The sequence below is a fragment of the Gossypium hirsutum genome, chromosome A09, assembly GCF_007990345.1.
Source record: "Gossypium hirsutum isolate 1008001.06 chromosome A09, Gossypium_hirsutum_v2.1, whole genome shotgun sequence".
NCBI lineage: Eukaryota > Viridiplantae > Streptophyta > Magnoliopsida > Malvales > Malvaceae > Gossypium > Gossypium hirsutum.
In genome coordinates, this window is record NC_053432.1 from 77,992,787 (window position 1) to 78,008,873 (window position 16,087).

Below are 16,087 nucleotides of genomic sequence, written 5' to 3' on the forward strand. Positions count from 1 at the left end.
ATATTTAATTTTTGACATGATTTGGTATCTTGGGGGACAAGTGTTTTGTTATTTCTCTCTCCATTATAAGATGAGGGTGCAATTTCAATTTTGATCTCTTTCCCATTTTTAGTTTTCAGTTTTAGTCCTTAGAAGAACGGTTTGGACTATGTATAAACTAAATATGAAACGAAGACCTTAAGGCATTCCAACACAGTACACGTGTCCTACTTTTTACATTATAAAATAATGGTTTAATTGCAACTAAGATCGCTTTACTTTTTTAATTTATATAGGGTTAAATTTTAGTTTTAATCTCTTTATAACGCTCAATTTTGAGATTTAATCTTTATATTTAAATTTTTGACATGATTTGGTATCTTGGGGGACAAGTGTTTTGTTATTTCTCTCTCCATTATAAGATGAGGGTGCAATTTCAATTTTGATCTCTTTCCCATTTTTAGTTTTCCGTTTTAGTCCTTAGAAGAACGGTTTGGACTATGTATAAACTAAATATGAAACGAAGACCTTAAGGCATTCCAACACAGTACACGTGTCCTGCTTTTTACATTATAAAATAATGGTTTAATTGCAACTAAGATCGCTTTACTTTTTTAATTTATATAGGGTTAAATTTTAGTTTTAATCTCTTTATAACGCTCAATTTTGAGATTTAATCTTTATATTTAATTTTTGACATGATTTGGTATCTTGGGGGACAAGTGTTTTGTTATTTCTCTCTCCATTATAAGATGAGGGTGCAATTTCAATTTTGATCTCTTTCCCATTTTTAGTTTTCAGTTTTAGTCCTTAGAAGAACGGTTTGGACTATGTATAAACTAAATATGAAACGAAGACCTTAAGGCATTCCAAAACAGTACACGTGTCCTGCTTTTTACATTATAAAATAATGGTTTAATTGCAACTAAGATCGCTTTACTTTTTTAATTTATATAGGGTTAAATTTTAGTTTTAATCTCTTTATAACGCTCAATTTTGAGATTTAATCTTTATATTTAATTTTTGACATGATTTGGTATCTTGGGGGACAAGTGTTTTGTTATTTCTCTCTCCATTATAAGATGAGGGTGCAATTTCAATTTTGATCTCTTTCCCATTTTTAGTTATAAAATAATGGTCAAATTTTAGTTTTTCGTCTTTATACTACATGAAAATTTGAGATTTTATCTCTATATTTATTTTTTTAACATAATTTGGTGTTTTTCAAGAATGATTTATATAATTTACATAGTAATGTATACAGATAAATGTATTTTATTACTTCATTTATTATTTTGTTTTTTAATTATATTGATTGGTTCACCCGCACATTAAATAGTATATCATGTTTTAATTCTATTTCATCATATTTTTAATATCAAATTATCTCATATTTGTTGATGTATTTTGATTTAATTTCAAAATTATTTTCATAAAATATTAAAGATATGAAATAATATTTTAATTCACAATTTTTTTTTGAAAGGTTTTCTTTTTTGACAATTATTAAGTATAATTAAGATTTTATTTTTAATTAATTACAGAAATCCCCAACGTTGTGAGGTATACAATAGTTATTCACAAGTTTTCTGTCTCATCTCATTTTATATTTATTAATTAATTTTAAATCTTCGATGTACATTTAATAACATTGTTAATTATAGTTTAAAATGAGTTTAAATAGAAAATATTAAAAAAAAATCTGACAGTTGTATACTTATGTAGTTACCATTAAAAAGGTAAATATTTTATAAAAAAAATTCATTTGCACAACTCCTCATATTTTTCATCCTAAAAAAATAGATAAACCGAACCAAATCAAGTATTTTCGGTTTAGTTTATTTAGCTGAAATTTAAAATCAGTTCAGTTTAATTTGATTTCTTAAAATTGATTTATTTAAATTGTGATATATAAAAAACAAACCAACTAAACTGATTGAATACACATATTTAATTATATCCCTATTTAAACGGTGAGTTTAGGTCTCATTTATCCATCAAAGCAGCAAATTTTAATTAATTAAATGCTGAGCTTAAACTAGTCAAAACTATCTTATTTCAGAAAAATAAATTTAAAGATTAGATATAAAAAATTAATAAAATTAGGATAATTATTTGATAAATTGACGGTGAAAAATTTTAACTTCGTAAGTGAAATTAAAATTTTGTCACCACCTATGTATCAAATAATTACTCATAATTTATGATTAAAAATCATATTACTAAACTAAAATTACATGGTAAGTAATGCATTTAAGTAACTAAGTAGGTACTAAATAATGCTTTTCCATATGGTAAACCCCTATAATTCATCTCTATAATAAAAAAGAAAATAAAAATAATTATTTCATACAGAGTATTTTATTTCCACAAGTAAGATTTCTTAGCCTTGGCATTGGAATTAAAAGAAAAATCAAATAATAATCTAAAATTTAATAAAAATTGAATTTCATTTTCATACACATTTAAAATTCATTTTTTCATTAGAATTTTTTTAAACAATTATTGAATATGCTAATATTCCACTAAATTATACAAAATGTGTATAAAGGTAATAATATATTTTAAAATATTATGTTATTTTAATTGAAGTAAGCACGTTTTTTCAAGCTACTATGCATGTTAAATAATTATTAATTTAAAAAAAATTAGCTTGATAATAATATTTTGAAATAACTATTCAATGTAGAGATTTAAGATAAGAAACATTGAGTCATGAGGGTTTTTTTTTTAATTCTAAATTTTTTATTGTTTTGATAAATATAAATAAATTTTCTTAAAAAAATATAATTTAATAAAAGTTGTTTTAATAGCAGCTAGGATTAAATTGGACAGGCCTTTTATGCCATTGCAGGACCCAGCCCAAGGCTCAGTCTTTCCCTCACTTTCTTCTTCTTCCTGGAGCCGCACCCAGAGGCGAGCTAGTCTGCCAGCAGCCATGGACTTGGAATTGAACTTCGAAATCAGCCGCACAGCAGAGTTCATTCTAAATAGGAACTTCACAAGAGTTGCTCTGCAGGTAGTAATCAGATATTTACATATATATTTTTTCTGGCTGTTGCCATCCTTTTCTCTTTATTTGTTTCATCTGTTTCATGAAGATTTTGGCTTTGGGTTCCAGTTCCCTGATGACTTGTTGAAACATTCAACAAAAGTGGTTACTTGTCTAAGAAACAAGCTTGGGTCTGGTAATAAAGTCGGGTTATTCGTAATGGCAGACACAACATTTGGGAGTTGTTGTGTTGATGAAGTGGGAGCTTCTCATATCGGTGCTGATTGCGTTATACATTATGGCCATACCTGTCTCAGCCCGTAAGTACCTTTAAAAAAAACTTATTTTTGTGTCTGTCTTGGGAAGCAGAGATGTAGTTTTATTCTGGGTCTTTATTGATTATTTGATTTTTCGAACATTTATGTTGGAATGGGCTTCTTTTTCCTCTGTTTATTGCTTAAGAATGTTTTGGTTTTTGCATTATCCTTGTTATATCTTAAATATGTGGTATTAAGCCAAATTTCTTGTGTTAAATCCTGAAAATCTTATACCTTATTAATTAGTTTCTTCATTTAGTGTCATGTTAATTGAGGTCTATATGCGATGTTCTTTAACCTTTCTTTAGCTTTCACTTTCTTGGGACAACTGGTTTCATGTGCAAAACACTTTTTAATCATTTCTGGTTTACATGTGAGTGATGTATCAGAATTAAGTATAAATGCTGCTTCATGTCAGCAGCACTCCAACTCTCTTTCGCAATCTTATGTCTCTTAGTTGTGCCATTAAATTACAATGCCTGATGTGATTTTGAGTCCAAACTGATAGCACCGAAATTATTGTGTATTTTTTTTTATATTCTGATTCAACGAAGCTTTGCACCTGACTATTAAGTTACTAATGACAACCCTCCTGTACTTGGACCTAGGAAAGACTTGTAATATTTTATGTAATGAGTTTTAATTGTCTAGAGTTGGAAAAAGTGATAAGGGTTTAAATTCTTGGTAATAAAGATTTTTGATGATGTGGTGCAGTGAAACTTTAGAGTTTAGACCACTTCTAAGGAGAAGCTAAAGCTGATTGATGAATACCTAAATCCTCAGTCTTGCAAAAAAATTAGTTTTGGAGAAGGTTTTGGTGTACCAAAACTCAAGAATATGAGTCTAGAAAGATCTTTTCTTCTTGATACCTGTTAATATGGAGGAGCTTAAATTATCTTGACCTTTTAGTTTCTGCTCATAAGAAAATGGTCAATCATCAGCTTATACTTCAGCTACACTGCTTCACCACTTGTGGTTACATCTTTCCCCACATAACATCCTGTGATTTCTTTTTTCCCAATCAGGACCTTGTGATTAAATTTTTTTTTCATGTAAAACAAATGTATAGCTCTATGGGAACGGAACTTATCCACAGGATGCTTTGTTTTCAAATCATGGGATTCTTGGAGGAGTTTATCCTAAGAGTTACACCAGTTGGATTTTTAATGTTTCTTGAAGATGGTTACAAGTTAAGGGTGCTAGTAATTGTTGCAAGAGTTAGCTGTTATTATGGTTTATGATTCAGTTTTTGGGATTGACTAATGGGATTTTGAACTTAGCTTATTTCTCTTGGTTTCTATGCTTTATGGGTTTCTCCTGTGATGGTTCAGTTTGAAGAATTCTGACTTTAGAAATGGTTCAATTTTTTTCCCCGTAAACTTTGTGTTGTACTAAATATGTTTGTATATCAAAAGCTACTTTTTGTTGCAGAACCTCAACTCTTCCTGCATTCTGTGTTTTTGGAAAGGCTTCAATCAGCATACCTCTTTGTGTTGAGAAGTTATCAAGTTACTTTGGGACCAATGGAAAACCTATTGTGGTATGATAAGTAATGTAGAATTTCTGCTTGTCAATTTTAAGCCATTTTATATTGTGATAAAAAATCATAGATAGCTTTTGTTAAAACTAATAAATATTTCTTCTGTATTTTTAGCATTTAGCTCACGTAGTTGCATATGTAGATATGTCTCAGTTGATGATATGAGATATATTTTTGGAGTCTTTTGTTTTTAGTTCCAATTTGCCTTGGATTCTCTCTCTTTGGAAAAAGGATCTAAAATGAGAAAAATACAAGTAACATTAGGAATGGGGGCATGGTAAATGGTCAGGATCACATTCATTGGAGGCCCAATTATTGAAATATGTTTAGGAACCTATAAATGCTTCTGTGAGAAGATATCAATTAATGGAGGACACTAATGTCAAGCAAGGGAGAGGAAGAGACCAAAGAGGACTAGCTGAAACTATGAAAAGGGACCTCACTATTACTGAGCGCATTGATGGTTTGAATAAAGTATTTTTCAATCTGATTCACGTACCTGGACTTTTGTAGCAGGAAAAGGCTTAGCTATTGTTTTAGAAAATGAAAATAAATTTTGATCCTTAAATGGAGCCCAATTCCAGCTGCTGCAATTAGCATTAGCAAAATACTTTTATTTTTATAAAGTAGATAGCTGAAAACAATAAGCCCCTTGATTTCAAATAAAGTGATTTTTCAAATCTAGCATCCGGAAGAGCAATCTGATTTGACCCTCTTACAAGCATCTCTTTCTAGCTGCAATTTACTTGTCATGGAAACATTGTTATATGTATGGATTTCAAGGCAGATAAGATGCGTATAGACTTTTTAGTTTTGCTATTTAAGTATTTCATTTGAATCAGCTGATTTATTTTTGTCAATGCCACTTCATACTCGGGGCCTTCGGAGATTTCATTTTTCTCCATCTCATGAAAGGTTCCCTTCATAATGCGCAGTCGACATGGTTTTTTATTTTGAGTAAGCTGGCAACATTATCTTAAGATGGAAGGAAATGCCAAATGCTCAAAGTTGATTGTTATTTATTATTCAGAAAAGTACTAAAAAAGAGTCATTATGGTCTTTCTCTGCTTATGTTTCTCTTTCCTGAGGTTTCATTTTTCTCTGCCTTATTTGTGAAAGGTCTTCTTCATTGTATGCAAGCAACATATTTCAAGACGAGAAGGAAATATTATCTAAATGCCAAATATTTGCACCCTGACATAATCATCATGATTGTTTCTTATGGGTCACTTCAAAGATATTTGAGGAAAGGATTCATTATGTTTTTCCTATGGTGATTTTTCTCTTTCTCAATTCTCAGAATTCCTATCTTGTTTTTGGATATTGCAGGTTCTTTATGGGCTAGAGTATGCACATGCGATATCACATATCAAAGAGGCATTGGTGGAAGCTATGCCTAAGACCAAATTGGAGCTCATTTTTGCTGATGTTATGTGTTCCTCTATTAATCCATTAGAAGATCATAGGAAGTCCAACGGACTTGGATATTTGGGCAGCTGTTCTTCTGTTAACAGTTTAGGTGCGGCAACTGGTACTAGGTGTAGTCTAGGAGGCTTGATATGGGATCTACTAGAAGGACGGAGAGTGGAAGATTACTTGCTTTTATGGATTGGGCCTGACAATTCAGCTTTTTCCAATGTTGTGCTGACATTTATTGGCTGTGAGATAGGTAGACATGTTGCCATGTTTCCCCAGATACTCCCATCTTTGAATATAGTAATTACTAATGCATTCATTCCTGAAGCTATATGAGTACATACACCACAGAGCAAGGACATTTTACTTCTTGTTTGCATCTATGGACATGAATTTACCTTTTTGTTAGCTTTCTGCTTGGTAAGTTGGCATAATTTTTCGTAAGTAAGAATTACGTTTCTTCCTCTGCATCTAGCCAGTTAAATGATAGACTCCCACTGTGCATGCAATCATATGTTGATTTCCTTCTATTTTGTTACCATGCATTGATATACTTTCTTCTATGCTCTTGCTAGACTTTCTCAGACATTTTGATTAAGGAAACAGTACACATGATTTCGGAAAATTAGCTTCTTCTAGTGATCCATGTACAGTACACATTTAACAATGACTGAAGAATATGATAATGTTATCTTATTGGGAAGCTATTTGTTTAAAATTTGATGTTTGTTTTTAGTCAGATATGATGCAACAGAGGATCAATTAGTGACAGATGTTTCACAACAGAAAAGGATCCTTAAGCGTCGGTGTGCATTTCAACTTTTCGTGCTTCTGCTCACTACTTTCGTTACCCCTTCTCAAAGTTTGCTGTTTCTCTTCCCGATTCAGCAACACCCTTATCAATACGGTATTGTGTTACTCGTTTTGCACTATGTGACTGCCGTTTCTTGCAGATATTATCTAGTGGAGAGAGCAAAAGATGCTAATATGGTTGGGATTTTGGTAGGAACTCTTGGTGTGGGTAAGTTTTCATGGTGGTTTTCCTAAACTTAAAAGTTATGCAGAGGACACTCCTCCTTTCCTTGTAATTGTTATTTTTAGGAATTGGATTATGGATGTGAAGTGTCTTTGTTGGGTTTACATGGTTACCTTTTTAAAATCATTTTGACCATGTTAATAGTGTTGTTTTTTAGTATCCATGCACATATAACTCTTCATCCAAACATTTTTAATATATTGGTCCGGAAGTAATGCTTACTTTTGTTTACATTAGATGTGTGTATACTGCCCTAAATCCATAGTTCTGTTATTTTTTATTTTGCATTTGTCGGAGATGTTCTTTAGAATTTTTATTTTATTGAGGCTCATCTAAGATTTTATATTTTCTTGGAACTTTCTACATGCATCAAAGTGTCCAAAATAAGGTGGTAACTTTTGTGCAGCTGGCTACCTTCACATGATTCATCAGATGAAGGAACTGATCATGCTTGCTGGGAAAAAGGCCTACACTCTTGTCATGGGAAGACCAAACCCTGCCAAACTTGCTAATTTTCCTGAAGTAACCTCTCAGACATGCTTGTAGATAGTCTCTATGTTAGGAAGTCAAAGACTTTGAGGTTAATCTAAAAATTATTACATTTTTGCAGTGTGATGTTTTCATCTACATCTCATGTGCGCAAACTGCACTTTTGGATAGCAAAGAGTTCTTAGCACCTGTTATTACTCCATTTGAAGCCATGCTAGCTTTCAGCAGGTGAATAACCATTAACTATTCTCATTTTATGTTTTATTTGATCGAGAATAAACTTAACTTTCTCTAAAATGTCTTGACTGTCCTCTCTCTGCTTGTCCCCTATTCCCAAATCCTTTCAGCATTCTATCTGCAGGTTTAGTCATATATGTCGTTTTTTTATTTTCCCAGTTCAACTTAACTATGCTTTATGGTGTAACTGGGTAGGCCATATGAATGCTTATGCAACTGCCAGTTTAATGCAATACCTCTCTCTTAGTGAACATAGTAAAATTGAAGGACTGTATGCTTTGTGAAACTGAGGAGACTGGCCAATTGCATATTTTTATTCTGTCCCGGACTTTCTATTTTTCTAACTTGAAGAAAGATGTAATATTAAAGATATTAAGAAGCGATGAATAAAGATGTTTGCTTTACAAAAGTTTTTGCTACTGTTGGAACTCACATGCTGAGTGTCTAACCTACATGGATTGTTCTAAATTGTTAATTTGTTCTTCGTTTATTGTATATTTGTCGATTTTGTGAAATTTCTCATAGAAAGATGATGTTTATTGTGTTTGTATTCTACAAATTCAAATGATAGGCAAAAATAAACTAAATTTGAGGGGAGATATGCTGTCGAAGTGGTAAAGCATATAACATGAGAACTTTGTAGGACAAATGCTCTGTTGACATATACAAGTGCTTGTACATAAAATATCTGGTATATTTATGCTTCCATTTTGGATATTTGATTTGGAAATTACATTCTTTAGAGGAAGCCAGTGGACGGGAACATATGTAATGGAATTTCGAGATTTAATCAGTTCATCTCAATTGGAGGTAAGTAAGCAACCTGAAGAAGCACGGTTTTCGTTCCTTAAAGGTGGATATGTTGAAGATTTTGAACTCCAAGGTACATATCCCTCACTTTTAAGTCCATTATTGGTGGTATTCAAATTTCTACTCTCTTATTTTCCGAAAGTTATGCTGAAAATATTGTCTGCATAATGCTTTGAGTGTTTCCTTTTTGTATATGAAATAATGGGTGCACCAGTTTTACCTGTAGAACTCTATTATTGCTTTCATGGTAACTGTTTTATTGATAATATTCTGCTTGGATGAGTTATTAAGCAATGCCTTTCTACGTGGTTTCACATTGGTGGGAATGTAATGTTATACAGAGAATGGAGATGGAGATAATGATGGCACTCTTGCCTTAGCTAATGCAACTGAGAAGGCTCTGCAATTGCGTAACCGAGACCCTGATTCTCTTGTCAGAGGAATAGCTAAATCGGGAGCTGAATTTTTTGTTACTCGATCTTATCATGGTCTTGAAACACAAGCCAACAGATCCTCACCCGAGCCATATTTAATTGGAAGAAGTGGAAAGGCATCAGGCTACAAAGATGAGAAAAGTGAGCCTGAAACTTTGTAAGTTTTGAGAAAAGTCAAGGAAAAAAGTTCGGGACTGGAGAGCCGCATCCGCATTCAATGTACCGATATCCTTGAACTGAGCATGGCCAGAGTGCAAGGAGCAGCCATCCCTATACTAACATTAGCTTATTGGTTCAGAACTGGAAGCTCTTCCGCGGAGTTATTGCAATGGTTGGTTTATAGATCTATCGGGTCCAAAGTTTATTTTGTGGTACAGCAATGCAAAGGCTGGTTGCTCTCCTGCAGCCTTGCATTGTTCTTATAAAATAAACATATAGGGTATGTTTGGACAGAATAGAGTAACTGAACGAGAGTGTAATTACAATGAATTGTAATTTCTTTAATGTGTTTGGTTGACAAAGTGTAATTGCATTAAAATTCTCCGTATCATGTTTGATACTATAAATTGTAATTATATAGTTACATAATTATATTTTTAGAAAGATTAATTATTATAAAAAAAGTATTAATATGGTAAAAATAATTTCTAAACAAGTAATAAAAATTAAAATTAAATAATTATATGTATTCTGCTAGTTTAAAAATGTAGATGATAATATGAGTGTTAATAAAAATAGCAAAAAAAAAATGTAATTTTATTTATTTATTTTAGTGTTTATTTGTTGAGTTATTCCATTTTTAATATTTAACATGTACTTTTTATCATTATTTGTTAGTCTTTGATCAAGTTAATTTGAAATTTTGTTAGTCTTTGATCAAGTTAATTTGAAATGAATTTACATCATTAAGATAAATAAAACTTCCTTTTATATACTCTAGAAGTACATGATTATATCATTTTCACCTATGACTGAAGTTATAAAATATATTACATGCTAGTATGATATATCATTTTTTTTATGCTATACTTACAAGATGTTAATATGAGAAATAATTTTTTGGAAATCAAATTTCTTTTCAACCATGTTTTCAAAATCCTGAATTTGTCATATTAAATAGTTCATGAGGTGTCTATGATGCTTATGGCTAGCACGATTCTCTCAAATAGTATCATACCTCACGATATGGCGTAAGAAAACCTTTTCTATTTATATAATTAGCATTGACTATATAATATTTTAGGTTCATAGTTTAAATAGACCGTAAAAAAGATAAGGTAAAAGTAGGTCCCTTTGGCTGGTGATATCAGCCCGATCTCACTACCATTAAAAGAAATTGAGTAACTCACTAAAGTGACACATAGAATTATCCAATCCATCCACTGTCGATGAAAGTCTAGATGCTTTAACATAAATTGCAGATAATTTCAATCAACCTAGTTAGAGGCTTTACTAATATCAATTTTCATTGCAACCACTCTATTGGACCAAAAAATCTACATAGAAAAAATTAACCGCCTTCGAATAAAAAAATTTATGAATAAAAAAAAGACAATTGTTAAATGATGAAAAATATTCGGAGATTTTTGTCAAATCAACCGCATGAAAAAAAATTAAATGAGATACAAACCGTTACCAACAATTGGCTTTATACTAGCACCCCATATTGGCTTCCACGAAGACAACGAAAAATTGATTGCTATTCCCCAATAAACTTTGTAATAAGACATAACTCATAATCAATATCTACAACTACATTGTTAAGACCCTCTGGCCCAACAACTAATTCCACATCTTCCTTCTCTTCAATTGAAAGATTCTCCGTCTCTCTCTCCATTGCAAACGAAAGAAACAGATAGCATGAAAAAAAACAAAAGCAAACAAGATCTTTGACTAAGCGAGGCTAATCATGCACTTAGGGCAGAAAAACCTTGCACTCGTAAAGCTAGAGGCAAGACGGCGCACGTTACTATTAAGGTATCTGACGTTACTTGAATTTGAAAAAATATGTTGGATATAACAGTAAGTATTTTATATAAATATATGAAAAATACAGATATATAAAAGAATCAAAAGTAATGTAACTGAGAGATGCCATTGCCAATATTGGTTCGGCTTATTTATCAAAAAGTAGGGAATAACTACTAATACCATCAGCAGTATTACATATGTAGAGCTAACATCACCCTTCTTATTGGAATTTTGGTGTAATCGGTTGATGATTTCTTTTTTTATTTTTATAATTATGGTTTATATTTTAATAATTTATCGTTTTAAATCATTTATTACTTCTTTTGCAATTAAATTTTAATTCAAACATATTGTTTTTAAATCTATGAAATTAATCTCTAATTTAAAAAATAAAATTCAATTAATATTATTAATTCATACTTATTAAATTTGAATATGTCTCATCGATCAGACTTTAATTTTTAAATCAGAACTTTAAATATTGAAATATCATATATTCAAATTTAAGGAAAATCTAGAAATAATATTATCAATTGAAATTTAATTTTTATATAAAAAAATAAAGGGATTAAATTCAAAGAAATAAAAATATAGGAGTTCAATTTTAAAAATTTAAAGAGTATGAAGACTCGGTCATAAATAAACTGACTAAAAACTTATAAAAGAATTCAAGGATATAAAGTGCAAAAGATGCTAATGAGATTTTTTCTGTTTTCGAGAGAGATGCCAATGAGAGGTTCATTTAGCGGTAAAAAGGAGATTTTCGAGTCTGAAGATATAAAATGTAAGCTTTCTATTGGTTGAATTTTATATTAAATTTATGTAATTATATATAAATTAGTGACAGAGCGTGGTAGAGAATTAAAAGACATGGTGTCTTTAAAATAATAAAATTTTAAATTAATAATAATAAAATTATAATTTAAGCGATAAAAAAATATTTTCTGACTAGAGGTGAAGTCAGAATAATTTTTTAGAGGCTATATAAAATTTTAATTTTTTATACTCTATATTTTTATAATTTTTAAAAAATTAAATTAAATTAAATTAAATTTTATAATTTTAAGGATCAAAATATAATGTTACTTTACTAAAAAAAATTTAACAATCTAATAACAAATTTACATTTTAAGAGTTCGGCGCAACAACCAGGCACCGTAGATTAGCCTCTGGCTCTGATTGCAACTTTTACCAACCTCATCAATAAAATTTAGCAAAGATAGAAGGAAAAGCTACTAAGGCATGGCCCGGTGGGATAATGAGATGATATTTGATTCGAGGGTGAAATTGACTAAAAATAGAACCCTAGCAATGCAAAGCTTCCAAAGGAATATTTTTTCAGCAATTTCCACAACCAAAGATGCACTTAAATCTTCAGTTCCTTCATCTTCATCCTTGCAAGCAAAATTACCATTCATTTGCTTCAACTTCTCCACCCATTGAGGCATTTCACCGAAACTGCAACTGTTCTCAGCATCGGCAAAATGGAGACCAAGTTTCCCATCAGAGATAAAGTGCAGGTAAAATCCAGTGGTTGCAAACGTAATCACACAAACCCAAGTCCTTCTCCTTCATCTTTAATAGAGTTCGGTTGCAGTGCTTGTTTTTTGTGTATTGTTGGGCCACTTTCGATGGTGTTGTGCATTGCCAAGTTCCCCTTTAAGATTGGATGGCGCGCTGCAAAATATGCTATAAACTCTAGTACTTGTTGTTATTGCAGATCCGATAAGAGGATTTCTGCAGAAATATACTCTTCATTTTCTGACATCGATTTTGGATGATTATATTAGGACTGCTTTCTTCTTCAAATTTTATCAAAAGCTTTTATACTCGATCCAAAATTTGGCTGTTCTGCTGCTACTGGTGTTAATTGCAAACTTTGTCTAAATGGTTGGATTGAAAATATCATATAATAATGAAACTCAAATATAATAATATCTCACAAGTTCAGAATTAGTTTTTAAGTTTTGTTCAATTCGGATACATGTTAAGTTCAAGTCGATAAAATTCAATTTTGAGTCCATACTCAGTACCAAGTCTTGTTAATTTTAATGTTTAATTAGTAAATACACATATTGCCGTCGGCCTAGTTGCCGCTCACTGCCTTGTTGTGATCCAGCTACGCACATACATCCGTGGATCCACTTGCATCACTCCACTGCCTCCAACAACATTACCAAACAACTAATCAGATTTACACAAATTTTAAAATATGTAACTTTAATTGTGTGCATTTTGATTATATAAATTTAATATTAGACTCGGTCTAAATTCAACCCTACCATGTGTCGATTTAGAACTTTTAAACCTAAATGAGTTTGTTTTAATTAATTTTAAGTTTATGATAATTTAATTGGATATGAGTGTAATTATATATGAGTAAACAATCAAAATAGTCATTTTTGTTTGCCTCAGGTTATATTTTAGTAATTCATGTTTGAAATGTTACGTTTTAGTCACTTATATTATCATGTTGTAACATTTTAGTCACTAAGTCGTTAATTACCATTAACAGTGTAACAGTAAGTTGACGCGGTACGTTAAGTCATCATTTCAAACGAAAATTTTAAGTTAAATCCTATAATTGGTCCCTATATTTTTTTGTTTTGAGTAATTTAGTTTTTTTCTTTAATGTTCTTTTAACTTCCTTTTTTTTTCTCTTTATTTTCTCTTATCTTCTGCTTCTCCCTTTATTTTCCTCCATTATTCATTTCTTTTAATGTAGTTTTTCTATGTTTTCTATTTGTTAAAACTAATCCACAAGTTTACCTCACTCAAACAAAATAAATTGTTCAAAAAAATAAAAGTATAGGTACTAGTTTTAACAAATGACAAATATAGAAAAACTACGTTAAAAGAAATAGAGAATGGAGGAAAACAGAGGAGAATGAAAAGAAAAAAAGGAAAGTTAAAAGAACATAAAAGAAAAAAATTAAATTGCTCAAAACGAAAAAATATGAAGACCGATTGTATAAATTAACCTAAAATTTTTGTTTGAAATGATAATTTAATGTGCCATGTCAGCTTATCGTTACGCCGTTAACGATAATTAACGGCTCGGTGACTAAATGTTACAATGCGATAATGTGACTAAAACGTAACATTTCAAACATAAGTGACTAAAATGTAACCTGAGGTAAACAAAAATGACTATTTTAATAATTTATCCAATAATATATTTGTGTAACCATTGTAATTGAAGCTTTTAACACCCTCTAATTTTTAGGATTGAGAATTTGACTAATTAAGTGGGTAATTACAAATAATGTAATTGAAGCTTTTAACACCCTCTAATTTTTAGGATTGAGAATTTGACTAATTAAGTGGGTAATTACAAATAATTAGACTCAAATTCAATTGCCATAAGTATTTTCAAACATATCCATACATAATTTAAGTTAAAAAAAGTTATTTTTATACAATAATAATATTTTAATTTTAGGACATTTTTTTTAAAATATAATTATATGTTATTTTATTATTTTTGTTAAATAATTTGAAAAATTTATCCATGAGAGATAATTTTTATGCATTTTAATTTGATAAATAATTAAATAAATTACATAATATTTATTATTAATTATTTATATTTGGTCAACAATTAATTAATAATAACAATGAGTAAATGTTTAATGTTAGAGAGAGAATAACTCAACAATTATGAAGTAATAGAGTAATAGATAAAATTGTTTAGGATGTTTTTTTTTTTAATTTTATTAGTAACCTAATTTTATAGAATTTTTTAAATTTTATTGATAGTTTTTATAATAATTAATATTTTTTTCAAAAATTAGTAAATAAACCAATCAGTGGTAGGAGCCCATCGGTGGGCTCTCATGGACCCAATTATACGGCCACAGTAAGCCCTTGATCTGGGCAAAAGGTCCCTCACGGCATCTATTCCTAAATATTAAAAGAATGTCCAATGGGTTTCTTCTACAGACACGCATCCTCCTTTTTTCTTAAGCTTTGGTTGAGTCTGTGGGTTGCTTTGACTAAGCATGAAACAGTAGAATACCCAAACAGCTGCAATTTGCATGTAACAATTTTTTTTTATGATTCTAAACTGTATGTATATGTTGGTAATTTTCTAAACACGTGGGTCCCTTTTTTTCTCATTATATAAAAAAATGATAAAATTTCAATTTTGATCTCTATGTTGATATACTATATAGAAATATAGTATAATTTTAATTTTGGTCCCTATGCAATTCTCAAACTTATTATTATACACCAATGGTCAAATTTTAATTTTGGTCCTTATGTTACACTCGAATTTAAGATTTAATCTTTAAACTTTAATTTTTTTGACAAAATTTGATACCTCGACTTTTACAATGTCATTGGTTAGTCCAAATATTTTATTTTAATTGAAACGCTAATGTAACTTTTAAGAGCTGTAGACATTGTTAGAATATTTGTTAAATTCAAGTCTATTGCAATATAATTTTTTTGTCACATGATTGCTAAATATTTTTTCTAAATTTTAAAATCTTACACATGTGTGAATTTAGCAAAAGAGCTTAATAGTGTTAACAATTGTATTTAAATTTAAAAAATAAAGTGATTAAATTTCTAAAAATAAAAAAATAAAAACCTAAAATTTAAATATACAAAAAGTATAAAAATTTGAAATATATTTTAATCTTTAAATATTTACTTAAATAACTTAACTCAAAAAATAATTAATGCAATACAAAGCGTAGCATAAACCATACTAATACCTATTATTTTCAATGCATTTTTCTCTGTTTTATTGTTGAAAAATATTTTCTAACCATTCTGCTATGTTCATACCTATTATTTTTATTAATTGTGCATTTACTTTTGGTTTGGACTCCAATTCCAGTAGGTCTTGACGCGGTT

General features: G+C 30.0%; 1 protein-coding gene across 2 annotated transcripts; it reads left to right on the forward strand.

The window, feature by feature from the left end:
* Nucleotides 1–2,796: 2,796 nt before the first annotated feature.
* On the forward strand, nt 2,797–9,791 carry LOC107899059 (2-(3-amino-3-carboxypropyl)histidine synthase subunit 2). 2 transcript variants are annotated; one of them, XM_016824657.2, is made up of 10 exons: nt 2,818–2,998; nt 3,101–3,291; nt 4,720–4,828; nt 6,158–6,497; nt 6,981–7,050; nt 7,198–7,265; nt 7,687–7,802; nt 7,891–7,997; nt 8,750–8,889; nt 9,158–9,791. In XM_016824657.2, the coding sequence occupies exons 1-10, from the start codon at nt 2,822–2,824 to the stop codon at nt 9,409–9,411; spliced, it is 1,572 nt and encodes a 523-aa protein (XP_016680146.1). In that variant the 5' UTR covers nt 2,818–2,821; the 3' UTR covers nt 9,412–9,791. The 2 variants fall into 2 exon arrangements, with proteins under 2 accessions (XP_016680145.1, XP_016680146.1); XM_016824656.2 differs by having other exon boundaries at nt 2,797–2,998; nt 6,981–7,265.
* Nucleotides 9,792–16,087: the final 6,296 nt, after the last annotated feature.

What these genes read in the sequence shown, in the direction of transcription:
- LOC107899059 (XM_016824656.2), top strand. Translation starts at nt 2,822, where the DNA reads ATGCCATTGCAGGACCCAGCCCAAGGCTCAGTCTTTCCCTCACTTTCT. An exon ending in GGCCATACCTGTCTCAGCCC is followed by an intron (nt 3,292 to 4,719) that starts GTAAGTACCTTT and finishes TTTTTGTTGCAG; the next exon opens with AACCTCAACTCTTCCTGCAT. An exon ending in CCAATGGAAAACCTATTGTG is followed by an intron (nt 4,829 to 6,157) that starts GTATGATAAGTA and finishes TGGATATTGCAG; the next exon opens with GTTCTTTATGGGCTAGAGTA.